Source organism: Watersipora subatra, chromosome 7, assembly GCF_963576615.1.
Source record: "Watersipora subatra chromosome 7, tzWatSuba1.1, whole genome shotgun sequence".
Taxonomy (NCBI): domain Eukaryota; kingdom Metazoa; phylum Bryozoa; class Gymnolaemata; order Cheilostomatida; family Watersiporidae; genus Watersipora; species Watersipora subatra.
In genome coordinates, this window is record NC_088714.1 from 41,185,665 (window position 1) to 41,209,333 (window position 23,669).

Consider the following 23,669-nt stretch of genomic DNA (forward strand, 5'->3'; position numbering starts at 1 on the left):
TGGAATAGTAACGATACTAATTATCGCTCCAAAAATAATCCTCGCTATGACGCCCTTGAACCATAGAACTAAACAGCCGCTGCGGCAGTTGTGTTCATGCATTTGCGTCGGGGCTCATTTGAACCACCCGTAAAGGCAAAACTCAATTATTTCGGCTAATACGAACCCTTCTACCACTAACAATTTTGGCTAATCGGCGGAATTTCCAGAAATATTTATGAAATAGCCAAACGTAGAAGTGAAGAGTTCTTATTGCCTGATCATATTATCTTATGCGATAGTTTTATTCAAAGTATATGTTTTGAGGACTAAGTAGTATTTATTCATTGCTACTGATTGTTGCTACTTTGAATTGAATGAAGCATACAAAAACATTCTTTCTGCCGAAGCTTGTACTAATATATCTCAGCAGTAGAGTTGATTAGTATGGCTCGTTGAGGTATCATCTATAAACGAGTATGATAGCTAAACTGAATAAAGTTCTGAACTTTAAAAAATGATCCAAATAATTGAAAACTACGTAAATGGTACATACGTATTTTTCTAATTTCAAACTAAATCACAAATCCATCGCTCCGTCACAGAACACTATTTAAAATATAATGTATTGTATTCACTCTTGTAAAATCTTGCCTTCGGGAATCGTTTGTTTTATCACAGCATCTTTACTTGATATGTTATTATGTTTAGTACTTGCTGTTTGAAAAGACGTTATACTCAGGCCTGCCAACCCTGGAGGGGGGGGGGTAGGAGTGAAAGTCTATTTTGAGGGCAATGAAAATGCGAGGATTTGATAAATGGGGTAAATTTTCATAGTGTATAAAAACACCACAGCGAAAGATAATCTAACTCCATATGGAAACTACATGTAGTGGAGGTTATTAATAGATGAGAATGCCACAAATATGTTTATACATAGTTGTTTATTAGTAGTAAGTATATGATTACTACTTGAAGATGTGATGATTGATGTTTTAGCATGATTTGTTAACCCAGTCTATTTTGTGTTGCTGTTCAGTTTGAAGGGGATTCCCCTTTTTCCGTTGCGTATTGGCTTGCTTACTAGTATCTGATTGGTCAGACTGATTTACTATTTTGTGCATTGCTGGGCTCTGGCTAGGCAGATTGCTCTGGCTAGTGAATGAAGTGAGTACAGTAATAAACTTGTTGCATTCTAACCACAAGCTATTTCGGCGATACTACAAGAAGACTATGGCTAAGAGCGTAAGATTTTCGGACATTATAAAAAGTTATAAGGACTACAACACCAGTGGGGAATTCTCTGTGTGGATTGAAAAATTAGAGCTTGTAGCAGAACTGCAGGGTGTGACTGACAAACTAAAGTTTCTGCCATTGTTCCTGTCAGGATCAGCGTTTGCAGTGTATCAGCAGTTGAGCAATGAAGTAAAGGCTGATTATAATAAGCTGAAACATGAACTGAGGACTGCATTCAGCATTGATGTCTTTTCCTCATATGAGCAGTTAAAAAGCAGGATGCTGTCAGAAGGCGAGTCTGTAAATGTATATCTTGCTGACCTGAGGCGATTAGTAAATTTAATGGGACAGACAAATCCAGATCCTTTACTCAGATGTGTTTTTGTTGGTGGCTTACCTTCGGATATAGCTTTGCAACTAAAATCAACTGTAGATGTTGATAGTATGGAATTGCCTGCCCTCGTGAGTAAGGCCAGAGCCATGTTGGCGTCAAGGGGAGCAACTACCAGCTTTGTGTGCGCTGGGTTGAAACAAGGTAGAGCCATGCTATGCTACAGTTGCTCTGAAATGGGCACATGGCTCGTCAGTGCCCTACAGGAAGAATTGACAAATCTGCAGGTAATCGTAACCAATCTGTTCGTAAGTGCTATGTTTGTGACTCGACCACTCATCTGGCCAACAGGTGTCCTGAACGCTCGGGAAATGCGAAAGGGGGAGCATCTGCGTCGGATTCTCACCCCGCACGACAGCAATAGATACGGCGCTCCCAATAATGAATCTCCTAATCAATGGTGTAGAAACTTGATCATTAGTAGACACTGGTTGTCATCAATCTGTAGTGAGTGCCCAGGCTCTGCTGCTGCTGGGTGTCAGATACAGCGCACGTCGTACAACTGTGATGATGTTAGATGGTAAAACCACAGAGTGCCTAGGGGAGGTAGATTTGTACATTGGCACAGGAAAAAACACAGTTAGGCTCCGCTGTTTGGTTTCTATATCTTTAGTGTGCGACTGTTTAGCGATTATTGGGATGGATGCAGTGAAAAGATTGGGCGGCATGAGTGTGAGCGTTGAAGATGTGCCGTCTTTTGGGTTTTGCAAGGGTGGAGAGCCAACAGTAGCAGTAGGCATACGCAATAAACTCATCGGATTACAAGTAGAGGATACGGATTTTATAGCCACATTTGATGGAAAGAAGTGGACGGTAGCATGGCGATAGAAGGACGGAGAACCCATTCTGAAAAATCAATGTGGGCAGTACAGCATCTCAGATGAGTGCAGAGAAGGCTATGAGCAGGAAGTTGAAGCATGGATTGATAGTGGATGGTTGGAAGAGCATGATGAAACAGTACACGGCAAAGTGCAAGGCATTATACCTCTCATGGCAGCACTACAACCAAATAAGGAGAGAAAAATTCGGCCTGTGATGGACTACAGTCGGGAATTGAACCAGCATATAAACTGCAATCCAGGTGCAGATGTAGCTGTCTGTCAAGACAAGCTGCGAAAATGGCGAAAGTTTGGACCCAACTGTTGTATGCTTGACCTGAAGAAAGCCTATTTGCAGCTGTATGTGAATAATGAGCTTTTGAAATTCCCGGCTGTAAGGTACAAAGATAAGCTCTTTGTGATGACACGGATGGGCTTCGGGCTTAATGTGGCACCTAAGATCATGTCAAAGGTGCTAGGCAAGGTACTTTCATTGGATAGCAAGATTGAAGCTGGTACTGATCATTACATAGACGACATAATTGTGGATAACGATAAAGTTTTAGTAGCACATGTAAGGGAGCATCTCACCAAGTATGGCTTAGTGACTAAGGAGCCGGAGTGCATTGATGATGCTAGAGTTCTGGGGCTCCGTGTTAAAAGAGATGAGTCTGGTAGACTTCAGTAGTGCAGAGACAATGATATTGGTAAAAAGACAGAGCATGACGAAAAGGGAATTGTTCTCTCTGTGTGGGAGGCTCATAGGCCACTACCCAGTTGGTGGTTGGTTGAGAGTGGCCTGTAGTTATATGAAGAGAGAAAGTAATGATTGTGGCTGGGATGATACAGTTCCAGAGCCAGTTCAGGTGATGATAAATGATACAATGGAGATGCTGAAGGAAAAAGACCCAGTAGGTGGACAGTGGTCAGTACCTGACAAGAGACGTGGATCAATATGGTGTGACGCAAGTAACCTGGGAATTGGTGTGTCTGTGGAGATTGATGGGCAACAGGTGGAAGATGGCTGCTGGGTACGCAAAGATGATGGCAACCATATTAATGTCGCAGAGCTGGACGCAGTAATACGAGGTGTTAGTTGTGGAGTGAAATGGGGCCTCACATCAGTATGTGTGATCACCGACTCAGCTACAGTGTATGGTTGGGTCAACTCTATTATCACTAACAGTAAACGACCAAACGTATGCGGCCTGGGGGAGATGCTTACACGAAGAAGGCTCAGTATGATTGCTGAGTTGGTAGAACTGTACGGCTTAGATGTAAAAACGAAGTTAGTAAAGTCAGAAGAGAACTTAGCAGACACGCTGACGAGAGTTCCCAAGAAATGGCTGAAGGCCCGAGTGTGTGCTACAGCGGTTGTCAGTATGCACCCAGTCCAAGCAATTAGAGACCTTCATGACACTAATCACCTGGGTGTCGACAGGACTTTTTATTTAGCCCGCCGAAAATGGGGTGACTCAGTGTCAAAGAAAGATATCGAACAGGTGGTCAAAGAGTGTCATGTCTTTAGGCAGGTAGATCCCTCACCGGTGAAATGGGATTGTGGTGAACTGGCTGTTGAAGAAACGTGGGTAAGGTTAGCATCAGACATCACTCATTACCGAGGAATCCCTTACTTGACAGTGGTTGACTGTGGACCTAGCAGGTTCTCTTTGTGGAGACAACTAAGAAATGAGACAGCTGAGGTGGTGGTGAAAGAGCTCGAACAAATATTTTATGAACGGGGTCCTCCTAAGGAATTTCTGTCAGACAACGGCCCATGCTATCGCAGCCAAGTAATGAGAAAACTGGTAGAGAAGTGGGGTATCGAACACATATTCTCTTGTGCTTATCGACAGCAAGGGAATGGTATCGCAGAACGACAGCATAGAACAGTTAATAGGATGATGGCTCGAACAGGTCGCAGTGCTGAGGAGATGTTATATTGGCATAATTTCTCTCCAAAGATTGATGGGGTCATTCCTGCTGAAGAGGTGTACAAGTATGAAGGACAGCATACACCAGATGTTTCTGAAGATTCCTTCCTGCCCAGGAGTACTGAGCTGAATCCTTTTAAACCGGGAGATGTTGTGTATGTGAAGCCACCTCAGGCAAGGTGTACGACACAATGGCAAAAGGGCAAGGTGACATCATTAGTGTCAAACACGGCGGTGAAAGTAGACTCAATATCTAAACACATTAGTGATCTGAGGCTTTGCCACCCACATTCTGCAGCTGAGAGGGGTGACACATACATAGAAGTGCATGAGCCAGACACCGACCAGCAAGTAGAAGACGATAGCCTAGAACATGACAATGATGAATTACAATACGCCCCAGATCAGTTTCAGATTCCAGGTGACTGTGATAATCTAGCTAACAATGTTGCGGTTCCCAGTGACTATGCGTGACCAACACGAAACAAACAAACCCCCTCATAGCTTGCTGACTATCATACGTATTAAGTGATGATTTTTAAGTTTTGAAGTTTACTAATTCTGTTCTTGTTGATTTAGAAATCAAGGGGAGGTGTGATGATTGATGTTTTAGCATGATTTGTTAACCCAGTCTATTTTGTGTTGCTGTTCAGTTTGAAGGGGATTCCCCTTTTTCCGTTGCGTATTGGCTTGCTTACTAGTATCTGATTGGTCAGACTGATTTACTATTTTGTGCATTGCTGGGCTCTGGCTAGGCAGATTGCTCTGGCTAGTGAATGAAGTGAGTACAGTAATAAACTTGTTGCATTCTAACCACAGAAGATTGGGGCAAAAAAACAGTTTTGCTTGGGTAAATGGGGTAATTGCGTGACACGGGTTTGAGATGCGTGAGGCATGGAGCAATTGCGTGTTTCTCACGCCCAATGCGTGAGAGTTGGCAGGCCTGGTTATACTTCCTTTTAGGATAAATAGTAATAAATAGGTTTGTATCATTTTGCTGAATTCGTCCGTTTGATAGTGACTTATTGCACACCACTATAGTACTTATTTTAGATTATTTAGTTATCTAAATTAGGTTATAGCTCAATTTGGGTTTGGGTAAACATTGCATTCGCTTCTGTAGGTTTGGTCAGTGCAGTGCTGAATTTGTTTTTTAGTTTTCAAATAATATGGATCAATAAGTTACATTGATTTATAGCTTATAATTCAGTTTTATGTCATCACATGCTCTAATCATCATTTGTTCAAGACAGTAGCTATTTTTCAAAGCATGGCCAAATATGCATGTACATTTTAGGCAACTATAAAAAAAAATGTTTCAAATTACTTAATATTTGGTTTTTTGCATAAAAGAATCTGCTCAACAACATGGTGTTAACAGATTGTGTCATCTGTAATTGGCCCAATAGTGCCTTCAATTAGTTGTTCTTGTCAGAACCTTATTAATACGTATTGGTTTTTATGAGTTCTCTTGTTTTCCCGGTTACAAGTTTACTGAAATTTGATGCATTTCCAATATGCAATGCTTCATTTACTTTCTTGTCACTGAACTTTGTGGCACTTGGTCTGTTGTTTGTCTTTTTCAGTTTTTTCTGCTGATGTTATAATGCATCACTTTAATTTTTGACATACAGCTGTGTTTATTTTAAACCAAAGAGAACCTTCTGTTCTAGGCTTTGCATTTCTTAAATTTGTTATCTGTGTTCAAATTATATTTTGTCTTTAGCAACTCAACACCTGAAATAGCATAAAAAACCTTTTTGGGGTCGTCGTTAACAACACATTTGCTTTTACTGTACATTCATTAATGATCATTCTGGTTTCTTTACATATTTGTTTTATCTATTTGGTGGGGATTAGATATTGAGATTAGACATTGGTGTTTAGTTCGTGACTTCAGTTCTGTAGAAGGGAACTTGAATTATGCACTTTAGTTTTCATTTTAACCGTAACTAATGGTGTTGCCTTTGCATGACGTTTTTATCAATCACACTCGAGCACTCTAAAACTACACCTCAAACTTTTTTGCATCACCTTTAGCCCTTTGAACTCTAACCTAGTATATCCAAGCAAGTTCCGTAATCCTACAACGTATTAACAACTTTCAATCAACTGTGAAAACATCTAGAATAGCCCCAATTTTCTTTGAACTGATATTTTTATCATTTTAAAGCTCCAAACTTGTGGAACTCACTAAAAACCCAAATCAAATATAGTGAATAGTTTTTTTAGCTCTTTCGAAGATGTGATATTTAAGAGGTAAATGAAGAAACCTGATGGTTGATGTAAACCGATTCTGATAGTCTATTTTTATGAGTAGAATAAATAGCAAATAGTTCTAGTGAGAAGCTCTTGTTGCTGAGAAGCTTACTAGGTTTGTTTTGTTTTTAATCCTTCATTACTAAAGATTTCCATCAGTATGTCATGAGAAAGTAATTTTCTGATAATATTTTTTAGACGATTAGAAGTGCCCTCAGTATTGCAACAATATCTTAAGAAATAATGTTTCAATCGACTCAAGATTTCGGAATTATACTGATACATATATCAAAAATTAATAACCAAAATATCGCAAGTTTTCGTAAAACAGGAGTACGAAAGAAATTGAACCTATGAAGCTAAGTTCACTCGGACTTAGGATCAGGTAGAAAAATATATATCCGAATTATCTCAGGCCCTGTCTTCAAAGTATTAACATATCAGCTCAAACGTTTGACTACCTTAACATATCACGTAAACGGATTAATGAAAATTGATTATTTTGTTATATAATATATGACTACAGCGAACACCATATACATAGTGCATATACATGAATGGATTCCATTTCATCTCGTTGAAGTTGTTGAGCTAACATAATTCTGTGAACAGTTACAAATTTTATTGTAGTCTGTTACGGGATGTAGTATTCCTGCATCATGGCATCCAGTAAAAGGCGTCGATTAGACATACCTGCAGTGAGCATTTCATGCTTGGCAGAGGAACTGTTGATGAAGATTTTTCAACACCTTTCATTCTTTGAAAAAGTCAACCTCTCTAGGTATACATGACTTACAGTAGTGCTGTTGCTGGCTACGTTAGTTACTACATATGCCAATGTTGCATAAATGTAGGATGGGCTATAATGTTTTTGTCACACTTGTAAAGGTTGACTTGCAACAAAATTCACATTACAGTTATTTGTTATCAAAATATTCACCATGTCTTACTCTGTTGTGTTGTAGGTGCCAAATATGTGGAAATGTGATTACAAGCTCTTAAAAGCTCAAAAACGAAAAGCAGCCGTAGATTGGAATCCGTTTATTTCTCTGACGTAGTCATGACAGTTTGGTTATTGTTTTGTCATGTGATGTTCTCACGTGAATTGAAAGGCCAATAAAAGGCTCAATATAAAACTTGTCGTAGCGCTAGTTTATGACAAACACTTCGGGTTTTACCGAAGAACCCGTATCAAATATAGATGCTCGCTACTTTACAGTTTTGTTTCGGCTTGGACTAATCGTCAAGTCGTAATCTGATCATGTGACCCAATACTTCGCAAATAATTTTTGCAGTCTTTTCGATTATCACAGGTAGCCAACAGGCTCGTCATGATTATCAGACAATGATATGTACTCCTTCGAGGTAAGGTTAAAAAATTTAATTAATTTTAACGGTAAGTTATAAGATATCACTGCTAAAAGGGACAGCATCACAATGACAATAAAACAGACGCGTAAGAACAATAGACATGGTTTTATTGAATCCGGGAAGTATTATTTGTGAAAATATTTCGACGAATAAGGTTGCATGAAAGTGTAAACAGAAACCATCTACCACAACTACGTCACATTTGAGCCATTTTGGAAAGAGAATCCAAACTACAGCGGTCTCGTGTGGCTGCGATTAACTGTTCGTTTTTGAGCTTTTAAGAGCTTGTAATCACATTCCCACATATTTTGCACCTACAACACAACAGAGTAAGACATGGTGAATCTTTTGATATCAAATAACTGTAATGTGAATTTTGTTGCAAGTCAACCTTTTTGCTAAGCTGATGTAGAGATACTGACATGGCGCTACCAGAATGGTTGCTGGATCTAAGTGTGCATAATGAATGAAAATTTTAAAATTAGTTTGTGTATATAGTGTTTGTCATGGTGTATCATAAATCAGTCTGTGTATATGTATAGTGTTTGTCATGGTGTATCATAAAATAGTCTGTGTATATAGTGTTTGTCATGGTGTATCATAAATCAGTTTGTGTTTATAGTGTTTGTCATGGTGTATCATAAAATAGTCTGTGTATATAGTGTTTGTCATGGTGTATCATAAATCAGTTTGTGTATATAGTGTTTGTCATGGTGTATCATAAAATAGTCTGTGTATATAGTGTTTGTCATGGTGTATCATAAAATAGTGAAAATCTACATTGTTTAGGCTTGAAAACTTGTACGATAAGAGAGAATGTCCTTTATGAATTATTCAAAAGTGATCTAGTCAAATCTCGGTGCCATGAATTGCCAATAACTCTATTAAAATGAGCACATGAGATAGCCAAGAGAAAATAATACTTTCAGAGATGTCTAAAAGCTGTCTTCTTGAAGATGATATTATTTCATTTTGTTGTGGCCTCTATGTTGGTCCATTGAAATTTCTAGAGGGCTTCAAATATTTCAGCCTACAATATGCTGACGAGTGTCATAGTGACATGTAATGCAGTATGCTGACGAGTGTCATAGTGACATGTAATGCAGTATGCTGACAAGTGTCATAGTGACATGTAATGCAGTATGCTGACAAGTGTCATAGTGACATGTAATGCAGTATGCTGACAAGTGTCATAGTGGCATGTAATGCAGTATGCTGACAAGTGTCACAGTGACATGTAATGCAGTATGCTGACAAGTGTCATAGTGACATGTAATGCAGTATGCTGACAAGTGTCATAGTGGCATGTAATGCAGTATGCTGACAAGTGTCATAGTGACATGTAATGCAGTATGCTGACAAGTGTCATAGTGACATGTAATGCAGTATGCATAGCATTGACAATTTGTAATGATGTATCGTTTTTATTTGCTCATTTCAAATCTAGATTTGCCTACAAGACTAGATTTTGAAAAGAAAGGATTTCTGTGAATAAACTTTAGAAACAAGTCATCTGAAGTCTGGTGAGATGTAATCTGATCATTTTTATCACTTTGGTTCGAGAAACTGAACTAACCCAAATGCACCCAAATCTAACCCAATTTGTGTGAATCTTACAAATTATTTGGTGGGATATTCTAAATCAAGACAAAATTTTGAACCTATAAGCACATAATCCATGTTTGTTTACCTGTAACAAAGTCGGGAACAACAATTTATAAATATGTCGGAGAGGTTTATTTTGCACACTGCTGTAAGTAATGATCATACATTCTAAATTTCTTTGAAGCTTTTTGAATGGGGCTCATCATAAAGTACAGAGAAAATTGACCATAAGGCATGTTGAATTACTGTTTAAGGATATAACACTATGAATATTTCCATTTTTAGGGTATGCAAAAGATGGAAGAAGATATCAGTTGATAGAGAGCTGTGGAAAGTTATTGACATCGCTCCAGAAAATGCATTCAACATAAAAATTCAGAAGATTTTCAGAAAACTGGCCGGTTCACACACAAAGGTTCTTAGACTTCGTCATCATAGTACTTTCTGTGAGTCCGATTTAGTCAGTCATTTTTTGCAGCTGCCAAAACCATACATGTCATTATCAACCTTTCATCTGAAGTAACTTGTTGTTATCTCAATGTCCTTCTCAGACTTCACCTTTTGCCCTGAGGCATTGGGCGGATAGGTTCACTTGTGGAAGTGTGTCGCTTACTTTCTCATATTCTAGAATAAAATTAGTGATACTACATCAATGTTTTTAATTTAATGGTTATTTTGTCTGTTGAATACATATTTTGGTCTTTTAAGTTTTTAAATATGAACTTACATAAAATTTTAGCAGAAAGTATCGGTATTTTTTTATCATTCGCGATTGTGTTTTCATGGATGAGGGGGTCTGCCTGCCAAGATGTTTAAAGGTTAAAATTGGCAAAACTTTATTGCGGTTAAATTGCTTGAAAGAAAAATCGGTGCAAAATGGCATCACTAGTTATTATCAGCCATTGTGGTCAGGTTGCAGCATTAGCGTCTCTATTCTGTCAGTCTCATCACAATTATAGACTTCACAATCGCACTTTAGCTTGAATCTGAGCATTTTACCCACAATCAAATTTTGTCAATTTTATTCTTGAATCATACTGGCAGTCAGACCACCTCAAACATAAAAAACAATCACAAATATTAGAGAAATACCAATACTTTTTGATACAATCAATTAAAGTTTGTGTTAGTTCATTTTTAACTCTTTTTGAGTTTAACATCCTTTTTATGCAAATTGCATGCTTTTATCACTTTTATTTTAACCTAAAGGTTTTTCTCCTGCAGATTGTGAATTGATTGGCTGAAGTATTTCAGATTGTGAATTGATTGGTGGAAGTATTTCAGATTGTGAATTGATTGGCTGAAGTATTTCAGATGGTGAATTTATTAGCTGAAGTATTTCAGATTGTGAATTGATTGGCTGAATTATTTCAGATTGTGAATTGATTGGCTGAAGTATTTCAGATGGTGAATTGATTAGCTGAAGTATTTCAGATTGTGAATTGATTGGCTGAAGTATTTCAGATTGTGAATTGATTGGCTGAAGTATTTCAGATTGTGAATTGATTGGCTGAAGTATTTCAGATTGTGAATTGATTAGCTGAAGTATTTCAGATTGTGAATTGATTGGCTGAATTATTTCAGATTGTGAATTGATTAGCTGAAGTATTTCAGATTGTGAATTGATTGGCTGAAGTATTTCAGATTGTGAATTGATTGGCTGAATTATTTCAGATTGTGAATTGATTGGCTGAAGTATTTCAGATTGTGAATTGATTGACTGAAGTATTTCAGATTGTGAATTGATTAGCTGAAGTATTTCAGATTGTGAATTGATTGGCTAAAGTATTTCTGATTGTGAATTGATTGGCTGAAGTATTTTTGTCGTAGCCAAATCAAACAGGAAGACTGTTGACATAACAGCAACGACATGGAATATGATGATGCAATACTGCTGTGATATCGAGGAGCTTTATTTGGAGGCATTGGATATTAGCTCATTTAAGACTAGCTACTCTTTACCAAGCACTCTTCGGCGTCTTTATGTTGTTCACTGTTATGATAAGGCCTTCGGAAAATCTCAGACTGTTCAGGGACCTTGTAAGTAAATATACTATCAACTCTTGAGATACAAATTCAATTTTTAAACTGAAAGAGAAATGTTTGCAACATTGTTTAATATTAGACAAACACCATAGCCAAGATGTAAAAGAAATCTCTGTATAAATGTGATTTGTTTTTAAAGGCTCTTAAACATATAATATATCAATACTATATGTGTGTATGTGACAGACTCTCAAACATATAATATATCAATACTATATGTGTATATATAACAGACTCTCAAACGTATAATATATCAATATTATATGTGTATATGCAACAGACTCTCAAACGTATAATATATCAATACTATATGTGTGTATGTAACAGACTCTCAAACGTATAATATATCAATACTATATGTGTATGTAACAGACTCTTAAACGTATAATATATCAATACTATATGTCTGTATATAACAGACTCTTAAACATATAACATATCAATACTATATGTGTGTATGTAACAGACTCTTAAACATATAATATATCAATGCTATATATGTGTGTATGTAACAGACTCTTAAACGTATAATATATCAATACTATATGTGTATGTAACAGACTCTCAAACATGTAATATATCAATACTATATGTGTGTATGTAACAGACTCTTAAACATATAACATACCTTTGTTTACCCTAGAAAAGTTGACCTACAAAACATTGAATAATATTTACCCTGGAGTGGGGTGCACAATGGCATATTTTAGTCTTACCCCTGTCCATGAACATGTCATTTTCTACACCCCATATTCAGCAATATGTACCGATCGCAGTAAATACCATATCGGATACCAATGAATAAATTTAATACAAGATTCTTAGCATACACCTACTCGTTTAGTAGAAGGGAAATGTTCAGTTATTGTGGTCTACAAACATCAAGCTATTTAATAATATATGGTGATATGACTATTATGATACATTAGTAATTATGCACATATCTATCATCAATGGACCTTACAGAACTTGGTTATGAGGTGCCTTTGTGTACTCAGTCAAGGTGAAACGTATAGTAAGTCTACAATAGTCCGGAGTACTTGTGAGGAGTTTTTGAATGACCCATGTGTATCCCGATTATTGTTTACTCATACTCATAGGAAGCTGAAAGCACCCTATAGGATTACCAGTGTTCTTGTAGGACATATGAAGGTTGTATGGTTAACTCCATTATTCTGTAATTCTGTTGCACAGTACAAAAAAGTCTTCTTAGCCACAAGTCATTGGAGCTCATCGACATCTATCACACACCTTATCTCTTTGACACCGACCAAGGTGGTTCAAGCAAGCTGTTGTTACCTGTAGATGACTCAAAATTGCTATCTTTAGGTGTGGGATATCTATCTAGACCAACGGTAAGTCTCTTTTTTTGTACGATGGTTTTTTGTGTTCTACTTTGAGTATTCCGAGATATTAATTATTCGTCAAGATTAGGGGTTAGCAAGTGATGGAGTTATCGATATCTTATGTAATAAATTCATATGATGCTCCATGCATATTCCTTGCTATTTACATCTTAGTGAGGAAATCAGTTAGCAAAAAGTTGGAAGATACTGCTCAATTTATTTAATACCAATAATATGAGATAATTCAAAGCGTCATCTAAGTGCACAATGGTTGTAGCATTTCTGCAGGTAGTCTATTTGGGCATTTGCGCTAGCTAAATATGTTATGTCTGTAGGTTCATTGGTCAAAGAAGTTTTTGTTACCCGCATGCATATGCTTTTAAAGTTAAACGCCACCTTTATTTGAACGCCACCTTTACTTGAACACCCCCTTTAATAGAATGCCACTAATTAAGAAGGGCTGCGAATTACAGCACAGTTTTAGTCACTGTGCACCTGAGAAGATCGATCATCAGAATAACTTCAAACTGCACTCTGATTCGAAATCATTAAAAGCTAATTCTGATTTACATTCTTGCCTGAAAATTTTCAAGCATTTTTATGAGTGATGAGAATACTCTTCAGGAACATCGTACGACTAAATTGCATCCATTGTTCTGATGTATCAAAGTCTGCTTTCTGACTCCAGAGCTTCATAATTTTTTAAAAGCTTTAAAAGCAACATTGTTGAAATAGACAACTGTATCCGCCTAATAGCTTTTACTCAATGTAGACCCTTGTTCAACTCGGTCTGATACTTTGACGTATGTGAAAAACGGTTCACCAAAGCAAAAGATGGTTAAAAAGCGACATTAACAATATATCAATATCGCTCCGCTGGATGGAGAGTGTGAAATATAGGGGACATTAGTATAACTTTGCCACAAAAGAGTTAAATTTTATTTTCCCAAAATTCTGATGAGCTAGTCGAAAAATACAGCCCCCTCTCTATTTGGATGTTACCTCTAATAAACGCCACTATAGGGGAAGGGTTGGAATTACAGCACCATTGGGCTCAAATAGAGGTTTTACAATTACTGATAACTTATCACCATCAAACAGTTCACACTACTGTCTTTTAGAGAGGGCTTTTGCTGCGTATCAGCAATCTTCACCATCTGCTCTCTGTAATGGTTTTAGCTGTGGCGATATTTGTGCCTAGTTTTCTAATGTCTTTATTGATGTGATTTGATGAGCTCCTCTCACCATCCTCACTGATCGCTTGTACTCACCCATTGCTTTCTGCACTGGTATTTCCCTGAGTAGGTGCATGGCGGGGCCATACAGACATTGTCGTCTCTGAGTGCTTTTTTGCTCCTTTATTTCTGTTTGGTCTTATTGTGCAAGTTTGCAGAACTCATCTTTCTCGTCCATCAAACATTGATCGCGTTTCTGAGCATTCGTCTGTGAAAGATGTCAATATGTTTGATGTGCTCTTTGTGATAGTCCACGTTTTGCTATGGTATAGTAAAATACTAAATATGTACGTATTGAAACCTCTTATTTATGTCTGTGGCTGGCCTTCAGTCCTTTGTTATGTGTTTAGTTTTCTCCATCACATCAGTTGCAATTCGTAGCCACCTCTTCAGGTCTTTGGTTCTCTCCAAAGTTGTACCAAGTTGCTTGCATCACTTTCGGTCCTCCGTTCCATCATTCTGAATCCGATGTTGCTCTCTCTTATTTTCGTTAATCAAAACATTTCTCCAGCATATCCGGGGTTTTCTTTTGATGTTTTTATTGTGGTTGCTATTTATCCTCCATCCAACAAATATCATCTGTGCATTGGAGGGGAATGTGTATGCCTGTTCATTCCCATTTTGCTTAGCAGTAATCCCTGAAATGTCTTAGTAGTTCTGAATGATTCTTAATTTCCTCAGATGTGGTCGCTCGTTTCTTCATTGCATTTGTTAGATATAGAGTAAAAAAACTGTCTGCTTGAGGTACACCACTGGTTTCCAATTTCTTTTCCGATCGTGTTTTCAATCTTTGCTGCTAGTTTTCCCTTTATTTTTACAAAAACATACTGATGCCTTTAATTTTTTAGGGTAGTATGACAGTTTGCAAGAAGTTGTTGGTTGCAAGCAAGCTTCGGTTGCATGGCAACTGGCAGAAAAACTAATCGACATTGCTAACTGCTGAGTCAAAGTGTCAGAATTCAAGATGGTAATCACAAATCTGCATGAAGTGTCAGAATTCAAGATGGTAATCACAAATCTGTATGAAGTGTCAGAATTCAAGATGGTAATCACAAATCTGTATAATGTGTCTGAATTCAAGATGCTAATCACAAATATGAGTAATGTGTCAGAATTCAAGATGGTAATCACAAACCTGTATGAAGTGTCAGAATTCAAGATGGTTATCACAAATCTGTATGTGTCAGAGTTTAAGATGGTAATCACAAACCTGTATGAAGTGTCAGAATTTAAGATGGTAATCACAAATCTGTATAAAGTGTCAGAATTCAAGATGGTAATCACAAATCTGTATAATGTGTCAGAATTCAAGATGGTAATCACAAACCTGTATGAAGCGTCAGAATTCAAGATGGTAATCACAAATCTGTATGAAGTGTCAGACTTCAAAATGGTAATCACAAATCTGTATAATGTGTCAGAATTCAAGATGCTAATCACAAATATGAGTAATGTGTCAGAATTCAAGATGGTAATCACAAACCTGTATGAAGTGTCAGAATTCAAGATGGTTATCACAAATCTGTATGTGTCAGAGTTTAAGATGGTAATCACAAACCTGTATGAAGTGTCAGAATTTAAGATGGTAGTCACAGACCTGTATGAAGTGTCAGAATTTAAGATGCTAATCACAAATCTGTATGAAGTGTCAGAATTCAAGATGGTAATCCCAAATCTGTATGTGTCAGAGTTTAAGATAGTAATCACAACCCTGTATGAAGTGTCAGAATTCAAGATGGTAATCCCAAATCTGTATGTGTCAGAGTTTAAGATGGTAATCACAAATATGAGTAATGTATCAGAATTTAAGATGGTAATCACAAATCCATTGTTTAGAAGGTTTGAATATTCAGTATATAAAGTGTCAGAATTCAAGATGGTAATTACAAATATACACAAAGTGCCAGCATCCAAGATGGTAATCACAAATACACATAAAGTGCCAGCATTCAAGATGGTAATCACAAATACACATAAAGTGCCAGCATTCAGGATGGTAATCACAAATACACATAAAGTGCCAGCATTCAAGATGGTAATCACAAATATACACAAAGTGCCAGCATCCATGATAGTAATCACAAATATACATAAAGTGCCAGCATCCAAGATGTGATCACAAATATACATAAAATGCCAGCATCCAAGATGGTAATCACAAATTTATATGAAGTGTTTATCAATTTATATTATAAATTTATATCATTGTTACTGCTACACTAGTTATTCATATTGAAGCTAAATATAGCAGGCCTCCTGAAGTTATAGAAACGGACTGTGCGATTGCCCATATTTCCTTTATTTATAACATTTTTTACAAGTAGTTCAAATACCTTTGTCTTAAAGCAAACAAACTTTTATTTTCAGAAAACCTTTTTGGAACAATTAGCAATGATGGAACAGTTAACTTGCCTGGATATGTGTCGGTCAGGGCTCACTCTTACAAATCTTAAAGAATTGTTTAGAAAGCTAATTCGTCTTGAGCGTCTCGACATCTCAGGTGACATTCCATAGGCTGTCTTTGTGTACTCGAACACTAACTTAAATATATCTGTTTACCTATTATATGCATTTGAAATCAATTTGCGGTTCCTATTAATGGCAAGCACAGCTCGAAAGCACGAAATAATTAGACTTCGATTTTAAAGATTTGTTTGAATTTAAAAAAATGTTAAAACAACTTTGCCAAAACTATGTGGATCTAGTCTTAAAATACATATACAGTTAAGCCGTAAAGTGGTGAACACTCGATCTACCTGGTGAATATTTGATGAAAGTTCATTCATTTGATTGGCTAGTTCTGAGGTTGTGTAAGTCTAATTAGAACTGGGCTACGAGTAAGAATGTAGAACAATTTTGCTGTAGCATTATAAACTGCCATGCCTTGTGCTCTACACTATTCTAGAATGAAAACACCCAGCATCAATACTATCATCATTTTTCATTTCTATTTATTTTGGTCTGTTTACAAACATAACTGGAGGTAGCTTAGCTGTGTGGATACTTACAAGGGAAAATGGTGGTGTGCATGGCATGACCTTCGCTACTCGTGCTGTCAGTATTCTTTGAGTATGTCTTTAGTTTAAAAATCTTTACTTTAATAAGAGCTGTGTCCGTCCGTTCAAAGCCACGCTAAGAACATTAGTAAAAAATGGCACTGCTGAAGATTTCAACCCAGATATATAGATTCTCAGACAAATGCGCTACCATCTGCATCACTTGACCACCTTTCCACATCAAAGAATAGTTGCTCACATACTTATTAGATATGATGATCACTCACAGCGCACGGGATTGCCAGCGCAATATAGATTGTCAGCGAATATGGTAAATTATGTTCAAATAATAGGCCCCAATCAGTCGCTAGCTGCACATCTACAGTGTCCACTGGGTAGATGTACCTGCTCACAATGCCATCTGTTCAATCTTAACATGCTATCACTCTGCACCACTCGAAAACTCTTTCACGTACTATCATATCACTACTAATATCATTGCTGCTACTACTTAATGTTCATTATTGAAGCACGACCTGAAGGGTCCGTGCTGATGAGAAAGGTTTGGTTTTAGGTTTCAAACTAAATTGAACCCAGTTATGTTTTAGGTTGTGTTTAAACTCTGAAGTATACCTAACACAGTCAGTTAATGTAATTAAACCTATTACTGCACCAGATTGCTGAGCATACTGTAGCCTGTGGTGGAGGCTAGAAGCAAACATTTCTGTAGGGGAAAATCCTTTCTTTGTCAAAGTGTTAAATTTTTTCGGCATGTTCAGTTTCCCACTACAGTCATACTTCGACATATGAGTGTACCAACGTACGAGAAATTTGAGATATAACAGAATTAACATGAGGAACCCATTGAAGTTGTATATGGAGGTATAAATATACCAGAGTTTTCAAAATAATCGATGGTAGAGTTGAAGATAAGATGAACGCATAGCATCCAGATTTTTGTCCCATTCCTTAAAAACTTTGCACACTTGGTTCAGCATAATTGCATGATCAGAGATACCCTGTCAGATACCTTCGGAAATACATATAGTTTGTTGTGACATGCCTTACAGACAACACTATAGAACTTGCTGGCTCAGATGACCCTAACAATGCGTGGACTCGACTCTGGGCTGATATATTACCTAGCCTGGTTATCCTTAAAGCGTGTAGAGGTAGAGTCGGGCAAGCTGGCAAGTTCTACAATTGGCAGCAACTGGAAGACCCTTTCAGGTAACCTAATTTCTTTGTAGTAGCTGTCTATGACTTATTTTTACAGTAGTTTTCATGGTTTAGACGTGTGAGATATCAAAGGATGGCTGGTTATGACCATACAACCTTATTACTGGCTGCCTCTGTCAGTTATGCATGTTTTCATCGATATTCTTCTTATAATCACTACAGCTAAGTGGAACCTTTAGCATTAATCTTCACTGGTTTGTTTTGTTTTAGACTTTTGCCTGATTAGCTTGTTTTTGTTTTATAAACGTCAGGCTAAACATTATATGAAGAAAAAATTGATTCAACAAATATTTTTTACATTTTGTTTCAGAAAACAAAATATTTAGTGATAATAAAAACATGGCAGTGTAGCTGAGGGTTATTTATTAGTAAATACATGTATATTGTTTAATTCAATTATATTAATTCAAACAGATTTTCGAAAAAAGGATATACCACTAGTATTTAAGCAATATCTCGAGAATCAAAACAGATATCACTTTACTGTAAAATTCATCTTATTCAGAAAAGAATTATCTACAAGATAACTATAAAGTTGTTTAGTAAATCTTACTCTCGTAATTTTTCTTTGTTTTGAACGAACGCCGTGTGTTTGTTATTGCCATGACGATAACGATCGGGTTTTGCGTTTTGAAAAATAATTAGAAATGGAATTGTTGAGCCAAAACACTTTTTATTGGTTGCACGTGATTGGCAACAAAGTTGTTTTGTGAGAGACAAAATTTGATTGGTCTAGCTAATGTTTAGGTTTTGTAACGAAAAGACAAGTGAAACCCTATTGATAAGCCGATACATCTTCTTACGGTCTGTATTTATATTACCGCGAATTGTTGGATTTGTTGAACCAAAAAATGTTCTATTGGTTGCAGATGCTTGGCAACAAGGTTGTTTCATTACATACACAATTCGATTAGTCTTGCTAATATGTGGGCTTTGTAATGAGAAGAAAAGTGCAACCCTATTGATAAGCCGATACATCTTTCTACAAGTACAAACCGTAAGCCGATGTGTGTTAAGCCGATACATCGGCTTACGGTTTGTACTTATAGAAAGAGTTAATAGCAATCAATTCTTTTGTTGTTCGATTCCAAAGCTTTTCGCTTTTTTCTTTAAAACTTTGAGAGCAACACCAAAGAAATAATTAATAACCGTCTCAGGCTAATAATAGTTCCTTGCTTTACGTGGTCTTGATACTTCGAAGTACATATATAAAAAACGGTTTGCATGTTTTGGGCCAAAGGTTACGGTTAGCGAACAAAACTTTTATATTGCATTTGTGCTAAATGCAGCGTGCAAAAATTTTGCTTTACCAAAAAAGTTTTTGGACGCTGATATCGAATAGTTCAGCAGTGCAAAAGAGGAGTTGAGGTCAGAAGACATTGTGGAAGGTATTGCACAACAAAAAGATGCTCATTTCATCGAAAGCAACAATCAGAATGCAGCTATCCGAGCAAACAATGAAAATATTTTTGTTTTAAATATGTTAATTTTTGTTTCTGTGTGTAATATAAGTATGGTTCAATTATGTCACTTGTTCATGAATATATATTTGTAGCATTTGGTAGATTATCATTATATAACTTATAAATTTGCAAATTTATAGCATCTAATTTGATAGCATCATTACAGTAATATGGTTTTACAATTGACCGACACTCGTAATTCCTCTTCTATGGCATATAAAGAGCTAGTTTTGGCTGTAAACTGTAACAAACATACCTATGAGCGCAATGAGCTTTTATGCAACATTGTTAAATATAATTATACAATGAAAATTTGTCTTCAAATTTAGAATGAATTAAAAATTTGAAGTGCCAACAAATTGCAAAGAAGGCTATAATATCATCGCAGGTCAATTGCAAGCAATAGATATCAACTGGTAGAGACATTTCTTGGTTTCTCAATGTATATTTATTAAGAGATTTTTGACAAGTTAGAAGTAAGTTAGCAGATTTGGTGCATCCGAAAGGTTAAATATCGCTCCACCGGAAAAAGAGAGCAAAATATAGGCGACATTCGCTTCGCCCGTAATAAGGCTAAATTTATCTTCCGTGATATCTGGGGAGTTATTTGTAATAATGCAATGCCAGCGTCTATTTGAACGCCTCCACTAATTGATGGCCACTATGGAAGGGTTGAAAAATAGAACACCATAATAGAACACCATGGCGTTCAATTAGAGGTTTTACGGTATGTCATCTGCAAGATGGAAATGCCAAGAATCCGCGAATTAAGCAAGTTTTGTTACTTATAAATTTTACTGAATGTTTCACGCTGGCAAAAGATCAAAACAGCATTTGTGAATGGTGCACAAGAAATGTTACGCAAGCCATTCCATTTTAAACATTTTTCGCATTTCAATCACTCATATTTCGATTTTAGCAGTTCTAAATGCGTCGCTATGAGCTTTGGCTTCGAAATCCTTTTCGTTTTTAACAAAGCATCAACGTTATTCTGCAACAGGCAGATGGCCATATCCATTGAAATGTTGAACCTTCATCGGACATCCATTGCGCTATAACTCAATGTCTGCACAACTCCAAATTCACGTGATCCACACAATGGAAACATCGTATACGTGTATGTGACAAGTTCGTACCAGTATTTAATGTCTTAAAACTGACTTGAACTCAAAGAGCTATTGCTCTACATATCCAAAATATTCTACGTGTGCGTCACATCCACATTGCCCGACCTTCATAGACAAAACCTGTAAACTACACAAAAAATGCCAAACTAAGCACTGGCAAATGAGGAAGTGATATGAAATCACTATGGAAATATTAATAAGGAATTGCTAAAACCTTTGTTATTATTAATATGATGTATTCACACACCGATATTGTATTTTTCAAAATAAATATTTTCGGAAAGGGTCTAATTTCTTGAATGTTACAGTGTCATAATTTAAGACAACGTATGAGCTCATTCACTGCGTTTCCATGCTTCAAATTAGTTAGAAGCTGCGTTTACTCGAGTTCTGTTAAAAGTGATTGCTGCTTCTACTTTGAATCATAGAAACGGTAAAATCTGAACACATTTCGTTTCACTAAATTAGTGCGAAGGCATTCACTGTGAGAGTACTTCGACACAGTGGAAACACTCACTGCTGATGGATCCGAATCAAAAATACTCAGCTATGCTCTCCCTAGTGGAGGTAAAAAAACTTTCAGCGCACGACCATCCTAGTTTTTGCTACAAAGACGTTTCACTGCTACTCACTACTGTTTCAGCTTGACCTTTTTGTCTTTGCATTCACATTTACACGAAATATTCTAATTTTACTTTATAACTCATATTATTGATCAATTCAAATCAATTCAAAAATTTCATATTGTATTCAAGCCTGGGGGATGCTCTAGTAATTTATCTTGAAAAAGTATTTATTTATCAAAAAAGAGTTGTTCGCATTATTAACAAGAAGCCTTTTTATTTCTCGACTGGGGATCTATTTAAAACATGCAACATTTTGAATGTTAGTCAGTTGTTTAAATTTCGGATTTTGCTTAGAGCTCATATATCTTTTTACTCAGCATATTCTCATCTCTCACAGCACTATTTCACTCGAAATTCTAAATTCAACTTATCTCTACCTAAATGATCTTCCGCTGCTGGTCACAAAAGAACAATTAATCAAGAAGCTGTTTTATGGAACAATCTGCCTATTTCAATTCGCAGTATACAAAACTCGTTAGGTTTTAAGAGGAGCCTAAGGGCATGGCTACTGAGATAATTTTTTTAACTGTGTTTAATTAATTTTTTGCCTGTAATCTGCCACCTACTAGGTCCGCTCTGAATATTAGCTTTTGCTATCGCACCCATCGCCTCATCATCACCTTCTCCGGATGCTCGTTGTCTAGTTTTCATTTCTTTTGTATATATTCATATATTAATGATAAAATAAAACAAACAAACATGTCAAAGGTGACAAATAACTGGTTTTTAGTGCAACTAGTTTACTACCCATAGATTGAAAAATGACTGTGACCCGAAAGTGGGTCTACTTCAAGGACTTTTGATTTTACAAATACATTCTCTATTCTTGAGAAGACTTATAGCACAACTTAGTATCGTTGAAACAGCAAGTTCAAACAGCGCGAATTCGTTGACAGCGGGCAACTCCGAACCCATTCGAAGAATTGAAACCCTGTGATGGAAATTTTCATCTAGTCTTTGTTTTTCATATGATTGTGCGCTGCATTATTTGAGAGTTTGTTGTTCTTTGTCTTATCTGTGCAATTTCAAGAAAAACCACCAATGTTCGGTTTGAGCCGATAGATTTTGCAAAATTTAATGGGTCTGCTTAGTTGGTGTTTACTAGCTAATTGACAGCTACTTCCATGCTGGTCTGTATCTAGCATTGGAGTGCACATGAGCATACCTAGTAGTGTAATGTATCTGCCATGCATCTTGACTTGTAAGGACATCACCCTGATATCCCGGTGTTGTTTACAACTCCGACTCAATGTTCTGCAATTCTGTCGCTATCTGGTTTGTTCTCTACTTCAAAATGACTCTGCTATTTACTTAATTTTCTACAGAGACACAAATGCTCTGGCTATCAATAAAAATACATAGTGCTTTGAATATTAATTTTTGTAATCAATAAATTTCTCTAAATGCCGAAATGATATATTGTTTAGTACGCCTCTATTTCATCTGCCACTGTTTATATTTTAGATGCAGACCTGGTCTCCGTGTAGTTGCTTGCGAACTCATTCCACATTCGCGTGATTGCAAGCTTGTGTCAGCTTTGCCATCTCCGACTACTCAGATTTTAGTCTGACGGAGTGACACTCATACTCTCTCAATGTATCATCTTTGTTGGTTTTCTAATATATTGCTTTTTTAGGGTATAAGATAAGCTGACCCAATTTTTACATTTATAATCAAATTTTATGATCTGGTATTCCATCACATTAGTCTCCTCTCACCTATTTAAATGTCATCCATATTAATTGTTGTGATTACCTCTTCATGCAGCTTCAAGTTTTTTTATTCTCAGGAAAAGTGTTTTGTAGGTTGTACCACAGGGCTGCTATAGCAGTTCTCACTTTCTTATCACAATCTACCCTTTGCAAAAATGCGAGAGAGCAAATTTATAGTAACGGTATAACTTTTTATGGAAAAGACCTACCATAATAATAAAGTTATAATAAAATAGTAATAGTAGTCCAGTTGTAATAAAGTTATCTGTAATGTCATCTGTTTTAG

The 23,669-nt window shown here is 36.6% G+C and overlaps 3 protein-coding genes across 3 annotated transcripts; all 3 read left to right on the top strand.

The window, feature by feature from the left end:
• The first annotated feature begins 1,212 nt into the window (after positions 1–1,212).
• LOC137400764 (uncharacterized) lies at positions 1,213–3,112 on the top strand. Its single transcript, XM_068087101.1, has 3 exons — positions 1,213–2,008; positions 2,220–2,419; positions 2,474–3,112. The coding sequence occupies exons 1-3, from the start codon at positions 1,213–1,215 to the stop codon at positions 3,110–3,112; spliced, it is 1,635 nt and encodes a 544-aa protein (XP_067943202.1).
• A 34-nt stretch (positions 3,113–3,146) lies between these two features.
• LOC137400765 (uncharacterized) lies at positions 3,147–4,832 on the top strand. Its single transcript, XM_068087102.1, has one exon. The coding sequence runs from the start codon at positions 3,147–3,149 to the stop codon at positions 4,830–4,832; it is 1,686 nt and encodes a 561-aa protein (XP_067943203.1).
• Positions 4,833–7,252: 2,420 nt separating this feature from the next.
• LOC137400145 (S-phase kinase-associated protein 2-like) lies at positions 7,253–23,634 on the top strand. The gene is made up of 7 exons (XM_068086461.1): positions 7,253–7,398; positions 9,879–10,039; positions 11,424–11,633; positions 12,834–12,994; positions 16,588–16,720; positions 18,287–18,446; positions 23,136–23,634. The coding sequence occupies exons 1-7, from the start codon at positions 7,277–7,279 to the stop codon at positions 23,239–23,241; spliced, it is 1,053 nt and encodes a 350-aa protein (XP_067942562.1). The 5' UTR covers positions 7,253–7,276; the 3' UTR covers positions 23,242–23,634.
• Positions 23,635–23,669: the final 35 nt, after the last annotated feature.